Raw genomic sequence first — 14,725 nt, 5'->3', positions numbered from 1 at the left:
ATTGATCAATTTGGTAAGTGGACCAATTAATTCATTCACAAGACTCTTCAGTATTTTGGTATTGAATCCATAATAGTCTCGACTACTCTTATTATTTAGTTTTGAAATGATATCTCTAACCAAAGCCTCAGATACAAGGGAGAACTTAAACCGTATATCATGTAATTTGGACCCTATTGAACTACAGTAATTATTCATGAATTCCGCTGATGACTTTCTAGATGGTGGTATATTCGTGATGATCTCTTTGGGTGCATCAATGAAAAATTGGTTGAATTTATTGGCGGGGATATTATTTTTACATGTAATTTTTTTCTTCAACAGATTGGTATTACTTTTGACAACATTCCATACAGATCTTGGATTATAATTGTGTTTCCGGATATAGTTGTCATTGTATTGCTTAGAGTGGTTCCCTAAACGGAGTTCAAACTCTCGTTCCAATCTAATTAGATTTGGAACTATCCTTTTTGCTTTGAAAGTTCTCTCCTTTCGGGTTTTTCCACAAAATATTTTCCTGGTAGTTAGTTATGGTTGACAACATATTTGAATTGTTGTGGGTAAAAATTTCGAATTGAATAGATAACTTCATGTCCGACAAAAATAAGTTATACAAACTTTTTTAAAACCTATCATTCATATGGAACAAACAACAATTTATGAATGTGCTTGAAATAGCATTTTTTCAATGAATATTACATCATTGTTCTCAAAATTGTAAACAACGTTTATTTTTTGCAATTTTTGTTTGGTGGCGTGAGATGTGAGTAATGTTTTGAACAAGTGAAAGCCCCACGTGGAGCTAAATGATGAATAACAAGGCGTTGCCATCGTTTTTATAACCATGCGCCGCTAATAAATTGATCAAAACCAGGCGTTCCTAAATTGGAGGTACAAACGTAAATGACAAATTACTAGATGTTGTCAGTTTTGGTACTAATTTACCCAATCAGTAGTGAAGATTAATAAAGATTCGATAAACTGGTATATATAACCATCACAAAGAAATAGTACTGTAAAAAACACCCTGTATCTCAAAAAGAAAGCATGTACAGGATGTTTACAGCACTTTTTTCCCTTAAAATTATCCAAGGAATCTCTCATTTTTCTTTGAACCTCCAAATTAGGAGCACCCTGTTTTTAAAAATTCAAAATAGCAAAAGCACATTTTTCACCTCATGTTCAAAACTTTTACAGTGCTTTTAACAGGCGGGTTTCACTCAAAATTTATTTGATATGTGATAATTTTGCATATTATATCGTGTGTCTAGAGGTAGAATCTACTATGAAGCAATTTAAAAACGAGAACAGAAATATTTTAGTTCAGTCGATAGAGATGAGTGATACGAGAGAAATCCAAGCAAATCTGGCAACATCTCCCGGCCACATTATGTGCAGAAAATTCAAACGCAGTTTCCGCGAGCCATTAATTTATCGTATATAAGCGTGCGGTTAAAGCTGTTGATTCAGATTGAGTTCTATTCAGATATAAGCCGAACAGAATTTCAATTCGTTATACGATTTTTGCATTTCTCGATATGTCCGCTTCACCAATGGCCAGAAAGGCTACTGCCAGTCAAGCTATTCCCACAAGGAAAGTGTTCATTAACGATCCGTCAGAGCTGCCCAGTTATTATTCGTCTACTCCAGGAGGTACCATTTATTCAACAACCCCTGGAGGTGAGTAAAACATCAAATGAAAATATTAAAATGTGATAATGTGTGGTTAGGTATTTACATTTAGAGCGTACAATCAAATTCATACGAGAATATATCGCGGCCGTAAATTCTATGGTTTTCAAATTAATTCTAATAATAACTATTTTGTTTTTGCGCGAAAGTTTCAAAGTTTATTAAGTTTGCTTCTATCTACTTTCAACCTGTACCTAAAGGCATATTTATATCATTCACTTTCAAATAAAACGAATATGTATCTCCATGTATATCCATTCTAACAGTGAAATATTGTCATCTAATAAATTCTATGATTGCCCAAATCATACACAGAAAATCATTAGAATTACAGAGATTTTACATTTTATTTACATTCTTTTGTGAAATTTGATCCAGTTTGAATGCTGTCGATTCTTTATTGATTTCTATTTATATTTCAAGCTACAATCGGTATTAAAATATTTAAAGATTGGATATCAAATTCATCATCAAATAGATATTAAACCGCATCTTTATCTCTCATGATGATAGTAGTTTCGCAATCATAATTTAATTATTTTCAATAATAAACAAACCTCTGGAAACGGCCAAGAACAAATTGAACAACATACAGGGTGTTCCTAAATTGGAAGTAGGTATAAACCAAAATGACAGATACCCTGGATCGTTTTAAAAGGAAAAAAGTCCTATAGATGAACATAGGCTCACAAACGCTTTGTTTTCGAGATACAGGGTGTTAAAGTTTAATTTTTTTCAAGTTTTTTCTCATAATATCTTTCCTTCACTCGAGATTTAACTTAAATTTGGCATAGATATTTCAATTCGAAGTTTTCATCATGTGATATGCTTATTTTGAATGCACATCTACAGGGTGATATTTTTTTTCTGGAACAGTGTCCGCTCTTTCCTCCAGGTTTTTTTTTTTTGGTGAACCACTGGTATAGTTTAGAAAATTGTAAAAAGAAACTTTGGTCCAGTATTACACTTTTTGGTTTCTTGTAGTTTTGTCGTATCTGATGTTTTACCGATTTCGTGAAAAAAAATTTCAAACAATTCTCTAGTAATCCAAATTATTATAAAGATCCAGTTGGTTCGCTGTGATGAATAAATTAATCATAAATTTTGATACTTTTATTTAACCAATCTGTTGCCAAAAATTAATAAAGATTCGATTAACTGGTATAATAATCATCTCAAAAAAATAGGATTACAAGAAGCGCCCTGTATCTCAAAAATAAAGCGTTTGCGCGCCCATGTTTATTGCACTTTTTTTCTTTAAATAATCCGAGGAATTTCTCATTTTCCTCCGTCCTATTTAGAAACACCCCTGTATCATTCACTTCCAAATACAACAAAATACAGGGTGGCCATTTGAAAACGAAACAGACGAGATTACAGACGAAATAAAGTTTTTCGATAGAAATGCTCGGACAGGTCGATTTCTGTTTCGAGGGGGACAACTTAAGATGTAGGTTACGGACGCATAGCGCTTCAACCCTTGCTACTACAACCCTCACCCCCAAATTTTGAATAGGGAAGATGGGGTGAGTGATACCTCATTTGAAAGCTATTTTTACACTGATTTCAGCACAGTAAATGTTTTTTCATTTTATGCATTAGTTCTCGAAATATTCTTAACTAAGTATTTGAAAATGAAGTGGTGTTTTCATGGCACTTGTAGTAATCGACATTTTGAGCTTCAAAACAACCATGACTGTGGCTTCCTTCCTAACTAACTAACGCATGAATATTTCGAGAACTAATGCATAAAATGAAAAAACAATTACTGTGCTGAAATCAGTATAAAAATACCTTTAAATTGAGGTATCACTCACCCCATCTTCCCTATTCAAAAATTGGGGGTGGGGGTTGTAGCAGCAAGGGTTGAAGCGCTATGCGTCCGTAACCTACATCTTAAGTTGTCCCCCTCGAAACAGAAATCGACCTGTCCGAGCATTTCTATCGAAAAACTTTATTTCGTCTGTAATCTCGTCTGTTTCGTTTTCAAATGGCCACCCTGTATATCTCCTTTTAACAATGGAACATATTATTATATATCATTATAAATTATAATAACAATAATAAATCAAAAAAATACAGAAAATCTTTCACATTTTATTTACAATCTTCTGTGAAATTTGATCCATTTCGAATTCTGTTGATCCTTCATTGATTTCGATTTATTTCAAGCTATTATCGGTAAAAAAATTGCAAGATTGGATATCAAATTCATCATCAAAATATGAGGCATTAGGTACACGCCTCATCTTTATCTCTCATGATTATAGTTTTGCAACCATAATAACATTATTTTCACTAATAAACAAACCTCTGCAGACGGTCAAGAACAAATTGAAAACCATATATTTCCAATTGCATGATCATTATTGAATATATGAAATACGTATTTTTAAATTTTGTTTCCCTAATTGTTTCCCTCCCAAATTCATGAATCGTGTTTTTGAGCTAGGAGGATCAATGCGATATAGCAACCGTCTTTAATCACAAATTTCATGCAAATTGCACTTATAGTTTCCGAGAGAATCTCTAGACGGCGGACGAACAGATTTTTTTTAATCGATGTCTGGAATCAACAAATTCAAAAATTTAATTTGTAAAATTTTCAGTGGAGATTAATATTTTTTTATATTTTAATAATTTATTATTAGAAATAATAACCAAAAATGGAGGAATTGCGCGAATATCAATTTCCCAAATATTCACAATACATTGAAATGATGCAATAACGATGCTTACTGGTACGTCGATACTAAATCTGAATAATCTGATATAGTGCCTTTAAAACTTTTAAAAGTACCTATCGCGCAGTTAGTAAAAACTTCTCATTGATAGGTCTAGATAAAATTCAATAATCCAAGGTCTCTTTTATTTTCGCATCTGAGTCAAATTTCATATTGAGTACCTAATTCAAGTAGTTTTTATAGATCGACATTCTAACCCAATGTAAATAAACATTCGATTAGATCAGCTGTCATCTCGCTTATTCAAATATCGCAACAGAGTTAAATCGCATTTTTCAAGATATTTGAAATCCTTGAATAAAATTTACCTAATAAAACAAAAAAAGTTTATTCACAAACAAAATAGGAGATTAAGTTTGAATATTGCCGCTCAATATTCTAACCAATATTTGAAATCGTTTCAAATTATGAATTTTCGCGTTAGGTTCACCAAACAGCATGTAAGTGCGTCCGTATTATGATCACACGTGTAGAATTTATTATTGTGCCCAGTTGACCTTCACGGCTCCAGACAAACAAATACATAATGAGGAATTCGACGTTGCCGCTTTCACCGTGAAAAACCTAAATTGAGAGATGATCATACCGGCTTTTATTATTAGCGGAAGTTCGATTTGTTTATGCAAAATCGAGGAATTGGCACAGCTAATTTGTTTTCCTGCTTTCCTTCCATCTTATTAACATATAGCAGCTCCTTTGTGCGATTATTTCCCTGATATGCCTTATCAAACCATGTGAACGATAAAAATGTTAATTTGGAGGGTCATATGTCGTAACTGCGCAGTTTTTTATCTTCGGATATTACGTAATCGATATTCTCAATTATCCTCTATTAATATTGGCTTGTTTAATCAATTTTTGCTTGCAATAATTCACACCTACATGAAAAATGTCCCGGCTGTTGAAACTGACTCTTCCTCTACATAGATGAAATTTTCTCAGATCACTGGACATTGTAATATTGAACGAATATGTCTTTTATTGATATTCGAAATTCCAAAGATAGTAATAAGTTTGTAGAGTAGATTTCCTATCAAAATATCATCTTAATAAATCTCATGCTTGATATTTGTTAGTCAAAACAGAACATTTTCCCTCTCTCTTTTAATAAATTCTAAATACCTTAAGGTATTTAGAATTTATCTTTGTGTATAATTATACACAAAGATTTTTCTTGTAATGAAACATCTTGTCGCCACCTATACAGGGTGTTCCTCATTTGGAGGTACGAAGGAAAATGAGAGATTCCTTGGATAATTTCAAGGAAAAAAGGTCCTATAAACAAAGGCTCGCAAACCTCTTGTTTTCGAGATATACAGGGAGGCCACTTTTTCAATGGGATTGTATTGGTAACTTTAAAACCATAAGAGTTAGAAGGTCGGTCAAATGGAAAAAAAGTTGCATGCATAGAAGCTTTATCAAGCAGTTCAAACAAATCGAGATTATCAGGGCCGGTTATTGAGATATCATAAGAAAAGTAAATTCTGTCATTTTGATTTTTATTTTTTTCCCACTTTATTTCAAATATTATCAAAAAATGTTACAGGAATTTTCTATTCGACAGTAAATTGTTCTCAATTTGACGTAATCAGATTTCGTGTCCAACGTTTCGTGCTCTCTGGGCCACCCTCAACTTCATTTTTTTCAATACGGACCTGTATATTTCATGACACTTTTCGAAATAACTTTTAACGCTGAATTTAACGATATATCATACAATGTCATTCAAAGTTGATTTTCAGGTGATTTTGACCCTTATCCAATTTTCTTTGGGTCGGATCTGTAGTGAATGCAATTTATCAAAAACTGCTGTTAATAAAATAGTCAAGAGACGCGAATACAATGATTTTAAATTTGAATACCAAGCCTTGCAAAACTTATATCGTAATGATATCAAAATAAAGTTAGATTCTGTAATTTGTTTCAATGGAACAAATGACAAATCCAACAATAGTGATTTCTCGCGAGAAGATTGAGAATGTATTGGAAGGTATTCAAGAAGACGAAATAAGCAAATGTATAAGAAGTATGGGTTCCAGAACCGTTAAGTGCATTTTACAAAATGGTGGACATTTTAGGTTTCGAACACTTAATTCATTTATTTTCATTTACTTTGGAATAATCATTCGATTTTTTTTTCATTAAATGATAATTCGTTTAATTATTATGAATTGAAATACGTAAATAATTATTACTTGTTTCTTGATTTGATTCTGATATGTTCCATTTAGTTCAAGATGAGTAAGTTGATTTTCTCATCGAAATGTATTGCATGTTGTTAATTAAACTGAAGGTACCGAAATGTAATACAGATCCGACCAAAAGAAATTTGGATAAGGGTCAAAATCACCAGAAAATCAACTTTGAATGACATCGTATGATATATCGTTGAATTCAGCGTTAAAAGTTATTTCGAAAAGTGTCATAAAATATACAGGTCCGTATTGAAAAAAATGAAGTTGAGGGTGGCCCAGAGAGCACGAAACGTTGGACACGAAATCTGATTACGTCAAATTGATAACAATTTACTGTCGAATAGAAAATTCCTGTAACATTTTTCGATAATATTTTAAATAAAGTGGGAAAAAAGAAAAATCAAAATGACAGAATTTACTTTTCTTATGATATCTCAATAACCGGCCCTGATAATTTCGATTTGTTTGAACTGCTTGATAAAGCTTCTATGCATGCAACTTTTTCTCCATTTGACCGACCTTCTAACTCTTATGGTTTAAAAGTTACCAATACAATCCCATTGAAAAAGTGGCCACCCTGTATAGGGTTTTTCTTGTAGTCCTACTTTTTTGTGATGATTATACCCACATCATCAATCTCCGCTACAGATTGGGTAAATAAGTAATAAAACTTATAATAAATTTTTTCATCACATCTTACTAACTGGATCTTTATAAATAATTTGGATTTTCCTGAGAATTACTATAGAGAGCTGTTTGAATTTTTTTCTCGAAATTGGTAGCAGCAGCAGATACTACAAAACTAAAAGACACCAAAGCGGGCACTGTTCCAGAAGATATATCACCCTGTAGATTATTTGCATTCAAAATTAGCATCACATGATGAAAACATTAAATTGGAATATATCTATGCCAAATTTAAGTTGAATATCTTGTTTATGGATGGTGCTATTAGAAAAAATGAAACTTTAACACCCTGTATCTCGAAAAAAGAACATTTGTGAGCCTATACTTATGGGATCTTTTTCCAAATGATCCGAGGAAACTGTAATTTTCGTTTTTACCTCCATATTAGAAACACCTGTATCTTATAGGTTAATGGTGTACAAAAGTGTATATTCTAAAACAAGTTGCAGAATGGGCAGGAATTACCTTCTGCTACGAGTATTAGACGATATTTTCACTATTACAGTCAAGTTTTATGAAATATTGTCGAAATTCAATGAAATATTCAGATTGAACATCCTAGTAACTTTAGTATTGTATTTCGACAGTTGGTGTGACTGTTACGAAAATTGACAGGTTACGGAATTTGAATTTGAATCGTATGTTTCGAATTTTGAAATAATTTTTAATTACGCATTAAATTCGTGAATTATGTCTGACGAAATCGATATAACACCACCAGAATCAAGAGAAATTGCGAATAATGTTGCAAATAATTTCACTATATCCAAATTATATTATATTGACAATTGGCGTGTCTTGAAATCTGATACGGTCGGAAATCAATGTAGACAACCACAAAACGAAAAATATAACTGAAAACGATGCTGTAATGAGTTCATTATAGCATTTTTTCAGAACTGTAATGAACTCATTCGATACTGAAATAGAGAAAAATAAATAGAAGCACTTTTTATTTTCCACAGAATCTGCGGATATTTTATCAAATCAACATTTCTTCTCCAATTTTTACAGATTCTAATCTATGTTTATGTTTCAGGAACGAGAATTGTATATGAGAAGTCCGTCTTGATGAATCTCAGGAATTCACCGATCTCAAAAACTCCCCCAAACTACGATATCCCTAGTTCCTTAGTAAAAGGAGCGCCCTATGAGAAAAAAAATAGCAGTCCAAATAAAAAGAAGACAATCAAAAGCAATCCAATCAAAAAGGAAGACTCGAAGCACGAAGAAGAAGATCAGTTCGATATGGACTTATAGCAAAATCAAGTGGAATGACAATGCATGAAACTGTATACTTATATATAGGCTGATTTTTAAATTTAAATTATAGTTGTATTTATTTTTTTAAGTCTTATGATTATGTTCAAATAATCTTGATGAATTTTGTTCCTTTTCGAACTGTTAATTAAACTGCCATTATCGAAAAAATATATTATGATGATGAACATAAATATGAATAAGTCTCCATTTACTCAAGTGAATTTATTCGTTGATAGAAATTATGATTGAAATCAACCTACATGTCCTAAAAATAGTAAGTTTCGTTATCATTGAACTTAATCGCTTTAAAAACTTTAACTGACAATCTCGGAAAAATAAAATACATATCTTATAGTACATATTGTTGAGAAGTCAAATATGACCTAAAAGTTTGAGCGTCCGTTCATTTATGCGCCAACTCTCTTGGAGGCTATATAACGGTATATATGTGGTCCCCAAAGGCGCATAAATTATGAGTATTTTTCTAGTAAACTCAATATTTCTTCGTTGGGAACACTGGGTGGTTGGTATTGTCGCACAACAATATGGCGACGGTGAATATGGCCAATTAAAAGTGAGTCGAAAACCGTCAAAAATGTTTTTTAATAATATAATAATAATGTTAATTTAAAATAAACATAAAGAATTACAGACGTATTTATTTCGCGAAATATTTACTGTGTGAACAGGTGTTCTGCGAAGCACATTGTAAAAGATGAAAGAAGAAGAAAAAAAAATCTTTGATACATCCATTCTACACTGTTATCTGTGGATACATCTAATTTCATTTTGTTACGCTACTTGCAAAATTATAATTTCTACTCTGTTATCTGTGATTATAATTCATTCTGACACTAGTGTTATACAGGTTTGTTGTTTATCCGTTTATAATGAGATTCTATGATTGATTTGCCGGGAAAATTGGAAAGCTATTTTAGGTTATCATCATTATTATTCTACGTAGTTTCAAATTGCTATTCATAATGGCATTATTTAGAAACTTTTCTGATCAAAGGAAATGGATGAATCCTCAGAGGATGAATCCTAATACTTATATGCACCGAGAAAATTATGGACTCTACAATACAGAAGAAAATGATATACCAAATCGTCCAAATCACATTCTTTTGTTCACTATAGTGAATCCTGTGTATGAAATTACTGTAGATGCACTATATGCCATATGTAAACCAAGTGGGAAAGTACTACGGATTGTAATTTTTGAGAAAAATGATCTCAAAGCCTTGGTTGAATTCAATGATATAGAATCTGCTATAAGAGCTAAAGAAGCTTTGGATGGTGAAAACATATATTCCGGTTGCTGCCTTCTTATTATTGAATTTGCAAGACAAGATAAACTTATTGTTGTAGAGAACAACTCTAGAAGCTGGGATTATACCAACGCAGATCAGGATGATTCATTTGACACAACCCATCGTGAAAACAGGTATCTGCTCATAAATGCTGAGCTTGACAAACTCTTCTCTCTAAAACCTATACCTGAAAACGATGCTTCCTCTTTGTTTGATCTAGTTGCTACAGTAAACGAATCTCTTGATTCTCTTAATGCTCTAGGTCAGTCACATAACAACTGGAATTGCATTCTAGTACATTATATCTCTACCAATTTAGATCATGTAACTAGAGCAGAATGGGAACGAACCCTAGAACATTCTTCCGAATATCCTACTCTTGAACAACTCTTCAATTTCTTGACATGTAGAGCAAAATCCCTTGAGTTTCAATATCATCCTAGTCTTTTCTCAGAAACATCTTCAACAAGAAAACCTTTTAAACGAAAATTAGATGATCCTATTCCTCACAAAAAAATGAAATATCCCAAATATCCATGTGACTGCTGTTGTGAAGATCATTTCATCTTATACTGTCACGAGTTTCGAAATATGTCTCCTGAAATGAGATATAACATTGTATTAGACAAAGAGTTATGCTTGAATTGTTTTGCCCGCCATGACATAGAATCTTGTACTTGTGTTCTGACCTGTCGAATCTGTAATGAGCAACATCATTCGATGATTCATGATGCAATCAATTGAATTTATCATGGTGAATACTTGTAAGAGATAATTATTGATACTTCGAATTGTACAGCCAAACATGATATTGTATTATATAAATCATTTGTTATACATGGATTATTATAAGTTCAATAAACATTTTGATATTCTCTGATAATAAGTGCACTTTACCTTCGAATCCAAGTGTTGTATGCTGGTTATTGATGATTTCTCAAGCTACCTTTGAAGGTATCGATAATCAAGCTGCAAACGAGCATAAAGTCTGGTGTAACAAACTTAAGATAATAGTTTTATCTAGTTAATATAAGAAAATGATAAAAATAAGTGTTGAATGCAATTAATAATATTTGTTGATGTTATCATAATGATATAATGGACCATAATTATTGTGTTGAAATTTTCTACTGTTGGATGTATAGCAATATGAATTAAAGATATGTACTGGAATGTGTTCCAATGAGGAACTGGATATAGAAGTCAACTTTGAATACATAAAAATTCATAGATTCAATTCAAAAGACTGAATAAAGATTCTAAATGCTTTGAATCTCCATTAAGGTAAACTTTCGTACTCAAGGAAATTATAAATGCAATGAAACTGTCACAGCGTCACTAAAACTTTTAACAATGACGCTCTAGGTAATCTCGTACTATCTTTACTGTATCTCTATAATCAACAGCTATTTGTTTAGTCCGAAAGTTCCCCATTAATATTTTGATTTATTGTTTTTTTTTTCTAAAAATATGAAAAATTTTAACATGATTGAATAATTAATATAAATCGAATACCAATAGGATTATACAAACATTATTTCTTTTCAAAACAAATAGATTGAATACTGCTCCATTCCTAAAAGTACATGACTGTATTTTTTATAAACTTTCATACACACACATATACAGTATGAGGTTTTGAAAGCCTGCTGTTGGCATATCTCCGAAGTTATAAGAAGTGTGAAAAAACAGTAGAAAATTATTCATTAGTATACAGGGAGAACAATAATAATGCCACTCCCCCCAACCAAAATCTCTTTCTCAAAAAAAACACAATTTCCGCAGGAGTCCTCAGAGAGGCTTATTATCCCTACTCTTTTTAACTACTACACCAACAACATTCCGAAAAACAGTCAAACAAAACTGAAAATATTTGCCGATGACACGGCAATCATATATGATGAATCCAAAACAAATATATTCAAAACCATTTGAATGAGCTTGAAAAATATTATAGTAAAAATTTCAAGGGGGCGGGCCCCCCTAGCGTCGCCACTGATACCTAGGCACAACAACTACCAAAAACACTAATACCCAAATAAAATACTCTTCAATATTTTGAACAATTTCTTCAGCACAACTTTCATGTGGATTCGGTACAATGCGCCCCCTTTGAAGAAATCCTGGATCCGCCATTGGGGCCATGACAGCCCTCATAACCACACCCCCAAAAAAAAACATCACCTGCTCCGATGATAATACAGATTCAAATTACTTTCTTCTTCTGATGATGAAAATTAATTTTGCAATCGCGTGTAAAAAAAACAAATTCTAGAGAATGAAGAATATTATGAAATGTTTTAATATATATAGGTGTCTATAATATTACATCAAGTTTTTCCAAGATTTTTGAATAAAATAAAACAGCAAAACAAATACATATACATAAAAATTTAAAAAATCCAACTTCCACGTGACACTTACATACGATCAAACAATGATTACCTATCACACCACAAGATACAAAGGGCGGTATGGCATGTAAGGTTTCAGTATTGCTTAAAAAATAATTGGGATTACAAACTTATGAGTTCTCCTGAAAATATTTGGCATTCAACAATAACTGGTTATTGAATGTGTAAACATCGACTTCTAAATAATTCGAAAGCGAAGGTAGTGTTGTTTTTCATCTTTGTGAAATACATAATGATGGAATTTTCTTTATATTATATTGATTGGACTGCTATGTGTTATTTATTATACAGGGGGTTTATAGTAAAGGCGGTTTGGAAATTTTTATTGCAGGGAATGTTTTGACAAGCGGAGCGTAATAATTTTATTTTTTTTTAAAAACCACAGATGAAATATGGAAAGGCGATCAGCAAACTGTAACCCCATCAAACACGCTTTATTAGTGTGACGTCACACACCGCCATTTTTGGTTCTCCTGTCAGTGTTCGGAATCCAAACAAATAAATTGTCATTCAAATTAGTACGGTGTCGTTGAAAAAATAGGCTTTTTTTATAAATAAGAGTATTTGAGGAACGATTTCAGTATTAATTGATAGACAGAAGGAATGAGGTTAATACCAGTAAGTATTGGCTTGAGAACGCTTCGGCTATTATTATTCGAACTGGGGTCGTTTTGGTTCGGTAAGCCTTCCGGGAACTGCTACCACGCAGATCTTTTGTTCACTACCCTACTCATTAATAGAAACCCAGGGAGGCCGTCAACGACGTTAATAAAATTGACAACCTCCTTAGGGGCCTTGACCGTTACCTCTTCTCACAGATTACGGATATCCGTAATCTGTGCCTCTTCTGGTATCCAGGACCGGCTTACCCATGTGAATGGTTCTTAGGCCAGCCAGCTCCGGACACTTGCATATCAAGTGTTCGGCTGTTTCTGCTTCCGATCCACAGAGCCTGCAAATCTCGTCTGCTAACTTTCCCATACGGTACAAATGATGTTTGTACCGACAGTGCCCCGTCAGCAGTCCCACCATCACCCAAAGCTCGGCTCGCGACAGCTTCAGGAGCTTTTTGGCGTAGTTGGTGAAATCTTCACGAATTTCTTTGTCTGAACAAGTCTAGGAGTGTTAGTCCAGTGGATTGTCCTACTGTTCAACTCCCATAGCTGGACCGCAGCTTTATATTGTTTTTTTCCTATCCCACAGAAAGGCTCAGGTCCAGCAGGTCTTAACCTTGATGCACTTTTTGCAAGTTCATCCGCTCTTTCATTTCCTTCAACTCCACAGTGGCCTGATACCCATAGTAGAGTCACCTTATTTCCTCTGGCCAGTTGCTTTATGGTGTTACGGCACTCCCAAGTCAGCAAAGACCCCTGACAACACGATTCCAGGGATCTCAGCGTGGTTTTGGCTGTCCGTGGTGGTGTAGATATGCGCCCCCTCGAGGTTCATTTTGAAACATTCCTGGGCGCATACATAAACAGCCATTATCTCGAACGCTTCGGCTAACTTTCAGACACTTATTCAGCTCCGTTTTTCATTTCGTAATGGTGTATGATCTAGATTTTGATTTACTGGTACTATGGGTACCAGAGCACACCATGATAGCCGGAGATCTGAATGCTGAGAATACAGTATGGCATAGCAGAATCATCAACCCAAGTGGCAGATTCCTGAACAATCTTGCGGACAACAGCCAAGAAATTTTTGTGAGCCAACTCCCTACGGGCCGATAGGACATCCAGTCCAGATGTATTGGACATTGCAATGTTGAAGAATATTCCACTAGTCCATCGGATTACAGCCCCATCTTAGCTTAATTACAATCACAATCCTCATTTGGTTTATCTAGGGGACGAATTCGAAGAGGGTCCACCGAAAAAAAATTCATGGCCCCATTTGCAGGTTTTCAAGAAACAAATGATGCCAAATATGGGTGCGATTAAGTTTATATCTGACCTCAAAGTACTAATCTCAGCTGTCGACTCGTTAACGAAGAAGATCAAAACGTCATTGAACGCTTCAACGCGAGTTTCTTCTTTCCCTATAAAGAAAAAATCGATTGATGTCCCAAGGAGCTTATCAGGGAGAAGCACAGAGCGAGGCGTGGAGCTTAGAACACGCTCAGCCCTAAAGAACGTCGAGTGTTTGAACAACTCAACGCTATAGAGCCAAAATGAGGTTTTCAAAAAGGTCGGTAAAGATTTCTGGGAAGAGAAACTAATCTCCCTTTCCAACGAAGATAACATTGTTTGGGGAACAGCCAAAGCACTGCGATCAGATAGGAAACCATAACTCCACCGATTCACGGTCTACAAGGAATGGTATTCAGTCCAGAAAAAAAGGCTAAAACTTACGCAGATAAACTTGACCGCCAATGTAGCCCCAATTATAACAATAATAATAATAAGTTTATTCAC

The 14,725-nt window shown here is 33.6% G+C and overlaps 1 protein-coding gene across 1 annotated transcript; it reads left to right on the top strand.

Moving 5' to 3' along the window:
- Window positions 1-1,373: 1,373 nt before the first annotated feature.
- Window positions 1,374-8,772, top strand: LOC123682092 (eukaryotic translation initiation factor 4E-binding protein). Its single transcript, XM_045620490.1, has 2 exons — window positions 1,374-1,680; window positions 8,358-8,772. The coding sequence occupies exons 1-2, from the start codon at window positions 1,539-1,541 to the stop codon at window positions 8,576-8,578; spliced, it is 363 nt and encodes a 120-aa protein (XP_045476446.1). The 5' UTR covers window positions 1,374-1,538; the 3' UTR covers window positions 8,579-8,772.
- The last annotated feature ends 5,953 nt before the right edge of the window (window positions 8,773-14,725 follow it).

This window comes from Harmonia axyridis, chromosome 6 (genome assembly GCF_914767665.1).
Source record: "Harmonia axyridis chromosome 6, icHarAxyr1.1, whole genome shotgun sequence".
In the NCBI taxonomy this organism is placed as follows: Eukaryota; Metazoa; Arthropoda; class Insecta; order Coleoptera; family Coccinellidae; genus Harmonia; species Harmonia axyridis.
This window is presented reverse-complemented; position numbering and strand designations above follow the sequence as displayed.